The 16,093-nt window shown below is 34.6% G+C and overlaps 1 protein-coding gene across 2 annotated transcripts; it reads right to left on the bottom strand.

Annotated features, from left to right (window-relative positions):
* Positions 1 to 602: 602 nt before the first annotated feature.
* On the bottom strand, positions 603 to 14,522 carry LOC130648366 (zinc finger protein 729-like). 2 transcript variants are annotated; one of them, XM_057454394.1, is made up of 3 exons: positions 14,387 to 14,522; positions 9,826 to 10,043; positions 603 to 4,703 (listed from the first exon to the last, which is right to left on the bottom strand). In XM_057454394.1, the coding sequence occupies exons 2-3, from the start codon at positions 10,028 to 10,030 to the stop codon at positions 1,042 to 1,044; spliced, it is 3,867 nt and encodes a 1,288-aa protein (XP_057310377.1). In that variant the 5' UTR covers positions 10,031 to 10,043; positions 14,387 to 14,522; the 3' UTR covers positions 603 to 1,041. The 2 variants fall into 2 exon arrangements, with proteins under 2 accessions (XP_057310377.1, XP_057310378.1); XM_057454395.1 differs by lacking the exons at positions 9,826 to 10,043; positions 14,387 to 14,522 and adding an exon at positions 6,302 to 6,396.
* Between the last annotated feature and the right edge of the window lie 1,571 nt (positions 14,523 to 16,093).

Genomic DNA, 16,093 nt, shown 5'->3' with positions numbered 1-16,093 from the left:
GGTTGGTTTTTACCCACTAACCTTTTAAGTTTTACTTTATATTTTTATACTTTTATGTTCACAGGACTAGCATTGATAACAGTCGTAAATTTTATACAAAATTTTACGTAGCTCACGCTTTGTATACTGTTTAAATATTCTGATAATTAATGCGCATGTGCAAAAAATTAAAGCGCATGTGCAAAAAGTTACTGCGCATGTGCAAAAAAGTTACTGCACGTGTGCAAAAAGTTACAGCGCGTGTGCAAAAAGTTACTGCGCATGTGTAAAAAGTTATGGCGCATGTGCAGTTCACACAACCTCGACATGAAAAACTTTATGTAAACACAACCATATTTCATAGCAGTTTGAAATTTAATTACGTGTAAATCTCATGTCGGGTCCAAAGGCCGCCTTAGTCAAATTTGAAATACCTCCCTTCTTTCGGATTTTGACAACAACAATAAATTAAATTTCTTAAATATAAGCATACTTTTCCCAAAAAAATGTTGAGGCAAACGATAATGTAGATAGCCAAAATAACCCTAAGTTTAAACAGCTCACATGGGCTGACAATTTAAAAACAGAGAAGTATAAATTCACCGAAAAAGAAACAAACAACCTTGCATGAAAAGATTAAATAAATAAATAAAAAATGCTTAAAATATAACATTACATCATACCATTATTACATCAGTAAATTGACATAAATTTGATAAAAACTTTAAAAGATCGCGCTAGCTAAAATGTTAACTTTAGAATAAAAAGTTACGGATAGAAAACCTAAAAACATTTACAAAAAAAACGTACTTCAAATGTCCACACCTAATTGTCAGTACGATAAATCCAAAAAAGCTACGTTTCTATGTTAACAACCACAACCCATCAAAGCTTCTCTACATTCGAAAATAACACAAGCCCGCAAAATAGTAACAGGTACTACAAACAATTATTTACGAGCAATTATTTACGAGCAATTATTTACGAGCAATTTTTTACGAGAAATTTTTTACGAGGTTTTACGAGAGTCAAAAACAGTTTGTCAATAAAAAAACCTGGTTTTTATATGTAACACGTATCTCCGTTCATAAACGCGAACACATTTCGTTCAAAATCGTTCGATTCTTCTTGAACATCTTTTGCGTTTGTAGGGCACATCTCTTCAACCGGAAATATAAATCGTTTCTTTTTCAACGATTTCTTATCGTGACCTGTTTTACTAGGAACGTTGTTATTGCACGCTTCTACTCGTCTCGTGTGCCGCGGATGTTTTTGTTTACGACAGCGGTTTTTATGTCCTGAAGAACGGTCAGCGTCAGAAATGATCGATTTCTTTCGTGAGACGTTAGACTGCCTTGCACGATCTTCTTCAATTTTTAACTGAAGCGCTTCGAGGTAAGCCGTATCTTGCGGATCCTGGACGTTTTTTTTTGATTGTTGAACGATTCCGGTGAAATAATTGGATATGCTGTTATAATATTCTCTTCCTGCATTTTCGAACATTTGAGGAGGTATATCCGCCGTAACGCCTCTTTTAGCGACTAACCTGTCGCGGAAAATATCTTTTTCACATCTGAGGACGGGAATAAGCGGGTAAGGCGTTCCTATTCCGCCATATGGAAAATGCATGGGTGGTGGCGGCATGCAAAAGGGAGGACAGATAGATTGTCTATGCAGCCTAGCTGTATTTTCATTCATTCGTCTAGTTTTTGAATACTGATTTCGTATAGAGTTTTCTTTTATCAGACACTCTTCTCTCCTATCTGCCTTTACAACTTGCGCATGCGTAATATCAAAATGTACATTTAACGATTGTTCAGTATCGAAGTGTATACCACATTCACAAGTGTAGGATGTAGACGCTTCCACAGTCGATACGTTTTTTAATTTTGATCTTGTCATATTCGATTGACTATTGATTTTCGAACTTTTAAGATTCGATACGTCATTTCTTTTCGAACTTGCGGAATTCGATAAGGCTGTATTTGAAGATTCCTTCGCCTTCGCCTTTTTAACTTTCGATTTGTGTTTCTTTTTCGAGCTTGCGACATTGGAGACGATTTCAGTTTCAACATTTGACAGATGTTTTAACGAATTCAGTTCAAATGACGTCTTTCTAACGCTTGATTTTAAACCATCTCTCTTTCGTTTATATTTATCACAAAATTCTCTGTCAACCATTTCATAACTTACGCAATTTTGAAAACTCTCCGATAAATCGATAAACTGTTCCGTTTTCGATTGTTTCGCTGTTTCTTCTACTTTGTTTACAACAACCGGTATTTCATCTTGGGTAACAATCTCATTTACTGTTTCGTCACAACAATCGTCCACAGAGAGCGACAACAACGACTCTTCAGCTTCTTTTAAACTCACAAAAGTTGGAGTGCTTACTGAAGGTAGTTCCCCTTCCCCTTCATTCGCACAAGCTTCTATGGAAGGCATGGCTGGTTTAATAGCCGGAACTGTAAATAGATTGTCTTTGATTTTCTTCAAACACGAACTGTAATGCCAGTTAAGGGAGGCAACGCGTTTGAATGTTTTCAAACAATGTTCACATGTCACGTGGTCCCGAGGAGTAGAAACAGCCACCCTTTTTCTCTTCTTTTTTTTCTCATGCTTGTGGCGATGGGGGATAAACTTTACCGCACAGTCAGAACAACACCACTGAATAGTGTTGTCATGCGCCGTGTGCGCAGTTAGTAGGACTCCCCCACGGAAACAAAACTGACACTGTTTTTCCTGAAATCCTTTCTTTTCTGCCAAGACAGCTGCCAAGTGGCGTTTCATGCGATGTTCTTTTAAGTCGCTATGACCCAAAAACAAATCATTGCAGTTTTTACATTCTAAAATATCATGACTGATTCTGACAACATCTTGTGAGAAAAACGTTTTCTCTCGACATCCATGCGACGATATTAAATGCTCGTTCAAACAATGCAGCCGTTTGTAACTGCGCTGGCAATATTTGCATTTAAATGGTACTAACTTAGAATGTCCCACCAAATGGTGAATCAGCTCATTCTTGCTGTCCGTTATCTTGCTACATTGGTAACATTGATGTGAGGCTGATTTGTTTTGATCGAGCTTGCTTTTCTCTTTTTTAGCATTCTTGTCAGCTCTTTTCTGCTTAGCATGTTTTGCATTAAGCAAACAAGCGTGAGGTTTGTTCTTTCGAATTGAATAGTACTGCTTACATGTTTTGCAAACTTTCTTGCGATGAACCAACATTACATGTTCCTCTAGCTGTTTACTTTTCTGGTAGCTTTTGCAGGCACAAAACTGGCAGTGGGATAACTGCTTGTTCTTTTTACGCTGGATGTGTCGCTGTAGTTTTGGTTTTGATTTAAACACATACGAACAGTCCGTGCATTTTAACGAATCCGGTGACGACGGCTGTGCAGTGTGTTTCGTTTTTTGATCCACTTCGCAAACATGTTTTGGGCCTTGATATCGTCGAAATGGATACACCTTAAGGCTCCGATTACACCATTCGCAAATGTAACAACCAGACGTACTATCGGCGTAATCCATGACATTCCCATTTAAAACACGACAAAAGTGACTTGCTCTGTACTCGACGTCTCCAATTTTGCTCGTCACACCACACTTAGCGCAATAATAGTAAAGCAAAGTCCTGAGATGAGCATTTAATACTCCTAATGACTTGAAGGCTTTCCTACAATGCATGCACCTGAAAAATCTCACATTGTTTGGTTTCACTTCAACTTGAACGGTCACTTGGACCTCCTTGTTATGCATTTTGCTACACTGGATGAAATGCTGATTTCGTTTTGCGCTCGTTCGAAACTTCTTCTCGCAGTATTCACAACTCTTAAGCAACGTCTTATGACAAAACACGCTGTGTTGCTGGACACGCATGATATTGTGAAAGGACTTGCCACATTTCTGACAGGTGTTTTCCGTGAAAGCCGTGTAACGCTTTGCACTGAAGTATTGCGGACGCTTTTTAATGAAAATCTCAATGTTCTCATTGGAAAAACAATCTCCCATATTATGCTCATCAGACAAAACAACCGGTAACGGGTTTCGCTTGTTCAGCAATAATTTGTGTTGCCTCAACTCATCGTTCGATGGAAATGGATTCTCACATTTCGAACACATGAAGATTTCTTTTGTTGCTTTAAAGTCAATAGCGCCAAGCGTTTGCTTTTTGCTTGGCTCCCCGCAATGCAATCCGGCACAGGACTCCTCGTGATCCAGCAACCTTCTTCGACTATCAAATATCTTGGAACATTTGGAGCAAGTTGGACGAGGTCGATGGTCGTACTTCACGTGCATGTCGAGCGCAGTCCGGCTGAAAAAATGATCTGTGCACACCGTACAGGGGAAAATCGTGACGGGTTTTTTTGGAGCTGGAGCAGCTTTTACGACGCTGGGCTGTCTGATCTTTGTCGTTAGTTTTTTGACGTGCTTTTTTGGACACAGTTGAATGTGTTTTTGCAGCATTACTCGGCTAGTAAACTTTCGAGAACATAACGTGCATTTATGTGTCACCACTGGCTGTCTCACTACCTTCATTTGCTTGTGTTGGTAAAAAAGTTTCTGGAAGGCTGCGTACGACATAAATAAGCGTTCCGCATCATCTACGGCAGCTTGTTTAGCTTGTTTTATAGAGGGCTTCATTTTAGCTGGTTTGTCTGCATGGGAATTTGCTGTGTGCGGTTTCGGGTTATCGGGGTTTCCGAGATGCGTCTTTAGGCCTACAAAATTAATACAAATATAAATATTTTATGAACAGTAAAACAGGATTTAAATAATAACATGACTACATTTTTCTTACAACACAACTCTGCAAAACACATTACTAAAAAATTAGGGAATAAGAAACACGTGTTTTTAAAATAAGCATAACCCTAACTCCGGTTTTGTTGAAAGAAAATGTAAAATTCAGCTTTAAAGTCATACACCAACATTTTTTATGAAGCATTTTTATATTTCACATATATTTTGAAAAAAATTATCTGTACGTTATATTTTTTTTTTAATTTAAAAAGGATAAAAAATAAAAGGTATAAACATATTGAACCCAAAATGGAAGTTTACTCAGCACACGCTTGGAGGTACACGCTTGGAGGTACAGGCTTGGAGGTACAGGCTTGGAGGTACACGCTTGGAGGTGCACGCTTGGAGTTACACGCTTGGAGGTGCACGCTTGGAGGTACACCCTAGCGGTTTATAACGATTGCTGTCAGTTGGAGCCAGAAATAGTGAAATGGTGAAAGTAAATAGCGACGGACAAATTCCTGCGGAAACATGCAGGATTTTTGTTATTTGAACTTACAGGTGAAAAAGATGTCTAGTGCCACTGTCAAAACTTGAAAAGACTGTATTCCTTTAAAAAAATCAACTTTTTGTACACCATAACAAATTACAAAAATCGTTTTAAAAAATATGATCAGCCTGAAATAATTTTTTGGAATCGTTTGGAAACCTGCCAAAAAGGTAGTTGGACATAAGAATGGCTTTTAGGCCTATTCGGTTAACAATATGTCGCTTGTATTTCCTTTGTGTTGCATCATACTTTCATATATATCTATAAAACACGTAATTTCAAAATTTTCAGGTGGCATACCTCCTATAGATATTGGCTCTTATTTGACATTAAATTTCTATGAATTCCTATACTATTTAACAACTTTCATTGGCCTTATGCTTAGAACTGAAAACTTATAACAGAATTTTATTTAATCAAGGGATCATTCTTTAAGTTTCTAAATGCGATTAATATCGGTTTACTAACTAAGCATCGGATTTCTGTGCTACATTTTAGCACTTTTATCATGCAAAATATGCAATATGTCAGCACCAGGTTTAGGAAACAGCGAACTTGTGCAACAAATACACCAGAGAGACGGAAGTCTTCAAAATAATGTCACCTGTATATGTCTGTCTGTCACGCAAAATGGTACCGCAAGTAGCGAAAAGCACGCAATGCTGTATAAAAAGGACGGGCCAACCTGTGAATTATTACACAACCCACCGTCTAGTATAATCTTTAATACGTTAAACACAGTTTTTTAATAAAAAAATCAAAATTCTAACACATTGCTCATTATTCTGATTTCTCTATTATTCTGAAGAATAGACTTGTTTTTAACCTTAAATCCCAGCCTGATATTCTTATAATCCATATTATTTTAAAAGAACAGCGCGCAACGTTTAATAGTAGTCTGCTACTTCTTCGTTAAACTTTAATGCCGCACAAATTTCATAAATATGATTTACCGTCGACCAGACCAATATGTCAATATGTCGGTAAAGATTTCAAAGTGAAGAATAAAAAAACTGACGAACAAACCTTATTTAAACTTTAAAAATTACTCTGATTCATTCATTCTAATTTATTACATAGAATTTCTTCCCAACGACAGCTATCAAACGCCGTAAAACGTGTATATACGTTTTTAAAAAAATGCACAAAGCGATTTAACGGGTGCGATTATCACAATCTGAATGATTTCTTATTTTTTTTTGTTTTTACAGTTTTAATATTCCTTCCGTTGTATACATACATATAAAATCTTTCAAGATTTTATGTTCTAAATTCTACAACTTTCTATAAAAGAACATTTAAACTTTCTTCTTCAAAACTGCGTCAAATAAGTCTTAATTTTTATATTTATTATACGCATTAAATAATTCATATTAGATCACACCTTTTTCTCATAAAACAATACCAACATGTTACATATATAATCATACTATAATCACTACGACTTGATTTCCCCAATCACAAAAACACGAGTCATTGTGACGAAATAACTCCGTGTAATTTGTAGCAAATCGATTTTACTTTTGGAGAACAATACCAATGCCTTTTTAAAAAGTTGTAAGAAGCCTGCATAGCTAATTACGTTTTTCTTCCCACATTATCGCCTTTCTTTTTCACGAAGACACACACGAAGACCATTCCTTCTTTAATTATTCTATCTTATCAGTACTTAACTTTATCAACTCGTGGAAGTGATGATTTAGCTAGTATCATTGCAAGCGGTTCTTGTATTATCTAAAAATTTTGGCCTACTTTTGAATCGGCTTTTCAAAGTTCAGCTAATTTTTGAGGAAATACGGTATTTGTTGATATAGAAAATTATGTAGCATAATCGTTTTGTGGACAAGTGTTTTTCTTCTGGAGTTGTTGTTGTCCAATGTAATGTTTAGTAAAGGATGTTGTACTTGAAAAGCTAAGTCATTTTTTTTGTCTCACGCCGGTTTTCCACTAAATGTTAAATTCTGTGGAAAAAACTACTGTGTTTTCAAAAGAAAAAAGCGCCTGACCTCATTAAATGTTTTTATCATATCCTTATAAAGAAAATTTTTAAATTTCTTTGATCAGCATACTTTATTTGTTAACTGTGCCAGATTTAGCCGAAAATGAAGTGGTTTTAATTTTTGTACCAATTTTGGCCTAAATTGACATTTAAGGTGACAAGAAATCAAAGTTCTGATGTCACCAAAATGTTCAGCATACTTTTTTTGTTAACTGTGTCAAATTTTGTCAAAAATAAAGTAGTTTTAAGTTTTGGACCAATTTTGGCCTAAAATGACATTTAGGTAAGAAGAAATCAAAGTTTTGATGTCACCATCATGTTCAGCATACTTTATTTGTTTACTGTGCCAAATTTTGTTGAAAATAAAGTAGTTTTAATTTTTGGACCAATTTTGGCCTAAAATGTCATTTAGGTGACAAAAATCAAAATTATGATATCACTATTATGTTCAGCATACTTTTTTTGTTAACTGTGCCAAATTTTGTCGAAAACAAATACCAATTTTGGCCTAAAATGTCATTTAGGTGACAAAAATCAAAATTATGATATCACTATTATGTTCAGCATACTTTTTTTGTTAACTGTGCCAAATTTTGTCGAAAACAAATACCAATTTTGGCCTGAAACGTTATTTAGATGTACTCCCAGTACTTAGGGAGCTTGGGTACGAAGTTTAAACCTGCGACGTTGCAATTGACCATTTGGGACAGGGTTAGTTAGTAAGTCAGTGATACCAATACTATCCTCCTCTCAGAGGAACGTGAAATCCCAGGGTCGATTTTTCTCAAAAAATGCTCCGAAAGAAAAAAACGACGGTTTCAAAGAATTCCCTACGCCTTTGGGCGCGGAAATTCAATAAAGTTCTAGTACTTTTGGCAAGGGAACTCCCGTTGCCTTTGAGAGTTTTTTTTAAATATTTTTTCTTTCCTTAAAATAAAGACTTCTAAAGGAATTTTGCAAATTATAACATTCATACTCAAAGACCTTACAGTATCCTCAATCCTACGTGGTATGGTTTTTTTGCAGGTATGACAAAAAGTGACTTGGGTCGGGGCAGTGCCTGCTGCCTATGAAGTCTGACAATTGTACTTATGACACAAAACGTGACATTTTTTCCGTAACGTCACCAGCATTTTTAAAATTAATCTATCAAATCCTGTTTGAGAACGTTCGTAGCGTTTTATTATGTTATACGTTAGAAATAATAACGGTTTATATAACATTTCTTGTTTTTGAACATGAAAATGAACAGAACTAGCTAAATCCAGAGAAATCAGCTATGGTTTATATATCCATTTTAGAGAGTTTACAAGGGTGGTTATGAGCAATGACTAATAATTCTAGACATTGTTCAAAACCACCATAGAAAACCCTCTATAAAGGAAAATTTTAAGAAATCGGCATGAAAATTTCGTAAGAATGTTAATAGGTAAACAGCTATTTCTACAATTTTAAAATTGCTGAAGTCAAATAAAAAATGACGTCTAAATCCTTTGGTTTTATACTACAATTGTCAGAACTTTTATATCACTCCACTAGAATTCATGGAGTCTGGCTACTTTATAGTGTTGGTGTGGACGTTCTAAAAATCAAGCCTTTTAATAAGAGAATAACACCCGAGCAATAAATCCTCACCCAAGGTTATTTAATTTAGACTGGGCGAGCAACCTGAATAAGTTTATAAACGCATATCTTAATACAAAACATTTTTATCTATTTTATCACATCTTTTTTTATATATAGTTTGGTTATTTTTACTGCAAAAAATAAAGAATACATTGAGTTTCATGTTGGATGAATTGATATTGTATAGCCAGATAAACTTTTTGTGGAGTTGGGGAAGCAATTAATGGCTCAGCTAGTCTCTCATTACTCAGAATTGTTAAGTCTTTGCACGAGCAAGAGCAACCGCAACCTTTCTCTCCACAATTTTATAATGTAATTTGAGAAAGCTTTGAGATTACGATTCAAGGGTCCAGTACATGACAACCTCTTTACAATAGCCATTTGCCACAAGGTTTTTCTGTTAATAATACTTTCTTTCCCTTAAAGCATTTCCCACTTTTTTGCATTTGAACCTGTCATTGCCATTGGCATTTGTGCTGTGTGTAAAAAACCCAATTTCTTTCAAAAATGACAAAGGAGTACATTGGAGGATAATTGGGACATAATATTTCCCACTCTAAAATATACCAGAAATTTTTTGACCAATATAAAGCTAAACTAAAAATTAATTCAATTTTCAAACCTATAAAACAGCACGGCACAGAGGTTATCGTCAAGTTTAAAATTTCAACACTGAGAATACAAGTATAACAGAGAGTCTACTTCTTCTAATAGTCATTTAATACCGTAAGATTCAAGTAATCAGCTTAGTACTTTATAATCGTATTAAGTCCTAAAAAGAGAACTTATAAAAAATATAAATTACACCTAATCTAGGTGTAATTTATATTTTTGCAAGCTACCATTGCAGCCGCCATGTTTGGCTCATAGACAGACAGCAAGCATGTTGATATAAAACTGTATTACGTGAGATATTGATCCTTACCATTTTCAGCAGTGAATGTCTTCTGACTCACTCCTTTGATTCCATATTTAAGAAAAAACATTGAATAATATGGGTGCTCCTTCTTGGTATTTTTATCAAGTATCTTCTTCATTCCATCAAAGTTATACGTTTCAATAACATTCTTCACCTGCAACTCTTTTGGCTTTGGAGAATTGCACGAATGCAGATTTCTCAATGCCAGCATTGTATTGTTTGTCCTGTTAAGGAAAAAAAAGAAAAAATACATTTTTTTGAATGAAATTCTTTTGTTGAAATTTGGGGCTGTTGTGACATTGAAAACTGTATTGTTATTAAGGTTTAATTAATATTTTCCTTGTCATTTTTTGTTAACTGTGTCCACAATTTGCAAACTAAATACATTTTTAAACAATAATAATAAAAGTGTTTGGCATAATCTTTCAGTAATGATACATCAATCTATGCACAATAAAATTTGATAGACCACCAGTCGAACACTTAAAGCTTCTTCATATCTCAGGTTCGGAATTAAATACAGTGGCCCTACTTGTGTTGACTGTCAACACTTATAGCTTAAGAAAACAAATACAGGCCACATTTCCACCAAACAACTGTTTTGACATAAAAACAAACAGAAATCAATGCAATTCTTTCCTCTGTTTTTAATATTAGAAAGTCATAAATTTCTTTCAAACAATGAAGTATAAAATGGCAATCTGCTTTTTTTAAAACTTCTATCTCTTATGTATTCTGGTAGATTTTTCTAATAGAAATGGGGTCATCAGCAATAGATTAAGGGGTCTCACACTAACAAACAAGTGACATTTTGGGGAAAAAATATGTTAATCAATTCAACTTTATAATATCTATGCATTGATAAAATTTGAATTCACATCCTAACAGGTCTAAAATTACTGAATAGTTCACCACAGGTTAATTGTGGTTCCTGAAGTAAGGACTTATATCTTGTTGAGAGGCTTGGCTTTGATTGCATTCAGTATGAACAAAGATGGCTACTAGTATCACTGAAGGATATACTTTAGAAACCCAATGTTCTTCCAAATCTAGAATGGTAGACTAGTAAAAGGGTGGTTGCAGGGCATGAATACTAGGGTGCTCCTTATCCCAGACCCTCAAAGTAACTAACAAATACTGCTGTAGATCCAGGCCCTAAAATTGCCTTGCTTACCTATCAAATGGGGGTACCTAAAGTCAACAAGTTTCCATCATCACATTTTGCTAATAGTTTGGTTTGCCCACCCACCCACTCACCCTTTTAATATATATTTTTCTTTTTTCTTTTATGTACATCAATCACTTCATGTACTGGCATCAATGTCCACAACTGTCACCATATTAACTAATCCTACAATCAACCACGACCCACATGTCAACTTGATAATCGGACCATCATCGTCACATGACGAGTGCATATGATGCCAATTGATGTAACCCCTAAGTACAACACAACACTGAACTACAACACGCAATGATACCACGAATTACAACATGCGACGATCTACAACGCAAGATGGAGGGATCAATTGACATGTAAGACGTGTGCTCGCTTACACCAGTTCTCTTGCCTCAACGTTTTTTTGGTGATCCAAATTTGGCTACTTGCGGTCGCCAATTTTTTTGTCCAGAGGTAGAAGAACTGTTGACCTGCGCCGGTGGGGATGTCAGATTCCTTCGTCAGCCAAATGGGATGAAGATGCGTTTGTTTCCCTAACAAATGAGTTGCGTTTCCATGAGATACACCAAAGCAGATAGTAGGCATTTCCAAGAGATTTGCTGGGGTGTGGGCGATTCCATGAGATTCGCTGAGATGTAGGCGATTTCCAAGCAGGTTGCTGAGAAATAGGCATTTCCACAAGATTTGCTGAGATGTAGACATTTCCAGGACATTTGCTGAGATGTAGGCATTTCTACGAGACACAGACACCTCCCTTTCCCCAAACTCAATTGTAGTTATGACATGAAACAAGAGAAATATGCTTCTAACATTATTTGTCATTGTTGTTCTTGCTTTTGTGTTGTTGCTTCAGAACCATAGCAATTAATGACAGAAAACGTTAAAATTTGCTATTACTTAAATATGACATCATATATAATTTATGCAGCATAATTAAATCTAAAAGTATTTAAATGTGAATATTCTGAGAATGAAAAGAGCTTTTTAAAAATGTTTTAAAACTTTTTAAGCTCTATAAAACAAGTCCATGTCATTTTGTATTTCGAGTTCCCTTTAATGCAAAATCTGACTCTCTTTTTTTTAGTGCCGAGCAGCAAGGATGTTCAAATTATATATTGGATAGTATTGATCATTAATTAATTAAGTCCCCACTTTAAAAATAAATAAAAATAAGACGAGTTCGAAATAAATTTGCAATTTTATTCTAAAAATCAGCCAAGCTCGCCTTCATATATATAAGCCTTTTCGGCGACTCAGCACTCTTGTAGCTGTTCAAATTTCAAAAGAAGAAATAAAAAGTTTTTAGAAATAATGAGTGGAATATTTGGATTAGGCGACTTCAATTTAATTAGTTTTTCTACGTGCCCAACCGACCCTAATTTCTATGAAAACAAAAAAATAATAATATCAAACAAAAAAGTTTTAAAGAAAAAAAACATGAAAAAAAAACAAACATTTTTTCATCCCATCTCGTGAAAATATAATGAGAATAGAAGATAATAATGATGTTATTTTTTGTTGGTTGAATGTCCATCTACAATTAGACTAAACAAGGTGAATCAATAACGTTACTTTAGGACCACCATTGCTAAGGCAACTAGAAGTTGATTCTTTGTTGTTTATGGTAATTAGTTGCGATAAAACTAAAATGCGCTGTGCGCTACTTTTGTAATCACAAAAATAACGTGGTTAATAAACAGAAGTTTAAATTTTTATGTGATTTAAAACAAAAATTAGCTACTTTCGCTAAAATAGTTATAATACAAGTGAAAAACAAGACAAAAAATTATTGTAACACGCTCCATCGTTATGATTAATATATATGTTTAAAATTACACTAGCTAAACTGTAATAAAGCAAGAGTTTGTTCGATACCATTTAGGAAAAATAATTAAAACAAGGTAGAATTCGCTTGTCGTAACACCCTTTTTGACCATGCAAGTATTTTTATCTTTTCACCTTGAGAACTAGTTACATATTTTATAGTGAGACAAATTATTATTATTCAAAAATACATGCGAAAATGTTATACAAAAATACATGCGAAAATATTATGCGAAAATATATAGAAAAAAGTTGTTGTCGTAACACTTTTCTCCATTGTTATTTTTCATTATTTTTTTGCTGTTCATTCTCAATAAAATTATTTTCATTTATTAAATTATAAAATTATTTTTATTTTTATTAATCCCGTGATTTCACCTTTCTCAGTAACTTTTTTATTCCACTGACAACAATGGCTGGCTATGACATGATATCCTGGGCCTTACGTCCATGTTGTACCATATTACCATTTTCACTAGCACTGAAACTTGTGCACTAAGACAGCTCAAACACGGGTAGATCACACACGAGACTTTTTTTGTGCAGTGGGGGTGTGACATTTTAATCAATTGTTATCTTTGTAATGAATTATTTAATACCAAACAAGCCTAAATTATTATGAAACTAGACAGGCTGGAAAATATTTTTAGGAAATTATTATGACTGTTTTTTGAGTATCAGAAAAAGGTACATGCCAATGTTTTAAGCAGCCACTAGCTTTGTTTTAGACAAGTCACCAAGTATTACGACCATTTTAATTACAAAATAATCTTAAGAAATAATTCTGTGGATCTGACATTGGTAAAAACACATCACAGAATTAAGATGCAAATCACGGAAATAGGACATTTTTGACAATTTTTTTTCACTCTGCCCTGTGTAAACGCCCGCCTTGTTCGCCAGGATTATTGCAAGTTGTTTAAAGGGATGGCTTATAGTCAAAATCATGAAGTTGTGTGGCAAGCGGAGTTGCCAGATTTTCGCTAAAGCTGTCTGTTTAGATAAAGCCGTCATCAAAAATATGTTGTGTTCGCGTCCTCCGACCGACTCACTTTTGGAAATAAAAACCCGAGTCGGTAAGTCTGAAAAAGACGGGGGGGAAATTAATTGGCCTAAACACATATAGGACGCTAGGTCATTTTTGTTGAAATGATCGGAAAATTTCAAGCATGTTTACCCTGATCTGAGAATAGTAATTATATAGCTAGCTATACTGCATAACAGCACACTAAAAGTTTCCCTGATTGCATTGCAATCATTTTAATCCTAAAATAGGCTTTAGAAATAATTCCAGTGGATTTCAAATTAAAGTAAAAATATCCCCAGTGATACGTAAATTACAACACAACTAGTACATTCCTTTTTAGATTGATCCTGTGCATTTTTGCAAAGTTGTAAAGGAATGTTCTAAAGGGATTACTTTATGTTTTGACGCAAAAGGATCGTCGCTAAAGCCGTTTTTTAGATATTCACGTAATAGGAACAGGACACAACATTGCCAACCTATTCTTCCATAAAAAAAGTATATATTAGTATATATATATTTATCAGTATTAAGCTTACCTAGCTATAGCTATCTAGCTTTCTGCTGGTCTAACAAACGATAACTGCTAAAGGCCTCAAATACACCAAAACAAAACACACTTTCAATACTACTTCGATCTGGGTCACATGGCAAATGATTTCACGGACCATATTAATCGGTAAAAAAAATAAAAATCGGTTTATCGGAAATTTCGGATTTCTTCTACAGATGCAATAAATAATCTATTAGCTTTAAATTTATTGTACCAGCAAAGCATTTTAAGGTAAGAATAATAAAGATTATTATGACGAAAATAAAAACTATCAAAAAGAGATTATTTTGTACAAATTCTGCCCTCATGAAACAGCCCCGATCAAAAATCCGGCTAACAATGATGGTTCCTGCATTTTTCTTGTGCACGCATAATGCCAATCAGAAAACATGGCTAACTTTTTTAGAACTGAACTGGCTTTTTTGACATTAGCTAGTTTTATATATGTTAGTTTTTATATCATTTATTTTAAATCACCACAATTTGTGTTTGCTGTGGCTTGCAGACATTACTGTTTTTGTTGTGTTTGTATTTAAAGCAAAGTTTCTTAGTTAGCTAGCTACATGTTCCTCAAAATATACACAGATTTTAAGGAAATTTAAAAAACACCATTGTTTGAAAAAAACACCATATGCAGCTATAGCTAGCTATAGCTATAAAGGACACCATCAAAAATATGTTGTGTTCGCGTCCTGAAGACCCTGCAAAAATGAGTCGGTCAGGCGGTCGGGCGTATTTTCCCTCGGGATTTTCAGATCGGAGCAACCAAATTCGTTCCCAGGACCAAAACAGTATAGAGCCAACTTGACATCGTTTGTAGACCACTTTTCACCCTGTAAACTGTCAATAGCCACAGGAGTGCCCTAAATGAATTAATTTTTACGGAAATAAATTTTCGCGAGTTTTTGTCAATTTTGCATTTTCTGGCGAAAAATATTTTCTTTTTGAAAATTCCTCACAAAATTTTTTCCTGATTTTTTTCCGACTTACTGACACGGGTTTTTATTACCAAAAGTGAGTCGGTCGGAGGGCGCGAACACAACATATTTTTGATGACGGCCTAAGAATAAAATAAGAATGAATTTCAAATTTATGTTCTTACCGTTAAGAACACAATAAGAACAAATCAGGCTAGAAAGGCTTAAAAACAGCCACCTTAAAGCTTACCTCCCACTTCAAAAAAAGTTCATCTTATTCTGTTTATATTATGTTGAGAATTTGTAATTTAACATTTATTAAGTAAAATTTGAAATAATAAAGCTAATATGAAGCCACATTTTCTTGTGTTTACAGCATGCTTCCTTTTCGAAAGCCGCCATTTTTTGATAATTTTTTTTTCGGATTAAACCCAGTTTGACGTCATCTCCCGGATGGCAAAAAAAGCCCCCCTGAACATGTTGCTGCAAAACAATAACTCAGAGAAAAGGAAGAAGAGTAAATTGTTGCAAATAAGATTAGTTTTGTTAATAATTATAAAATGTGTTTTTGTGCTATGGCTTTTTGTAATAAGAATAATAGAAGTAGCGCTGGAAGGCATTCCTTTGCCAGTCTTCCAACAGGCAAGGAAAAACGAGCTGCGTGTACTCTTAACAGAGTCGATACCTTTCAGAAGAGTTTTAATCATCTAGAATGTTTTGATCAACGTTGGCAAAAAAGGCTTTGGCAATTCTAAATCTCTGTCTACTTGTCTTTG

This window comes from Hydractinia symbiolongicarpus, chromosome 7, assembly GCF_029227915.1.
Source record: "Hydractinia symbiolongicarpus strain clone_291-10 chromosome 7, HSymV2.1, whole genome shotgun sequence".
Classification (NCBI taxonomy): Eukaryota; Metazoa; Cnidaria; class Hydrozoa; order Anthoathecata; family Hydractiniidae; genus Hydractinia; species Hydractinia symbiolongicarpus.
Note: the sequence above shows the minus strand (reverse complement) of the source record. Positions and strands in the feature narration are given on the sequence as shown.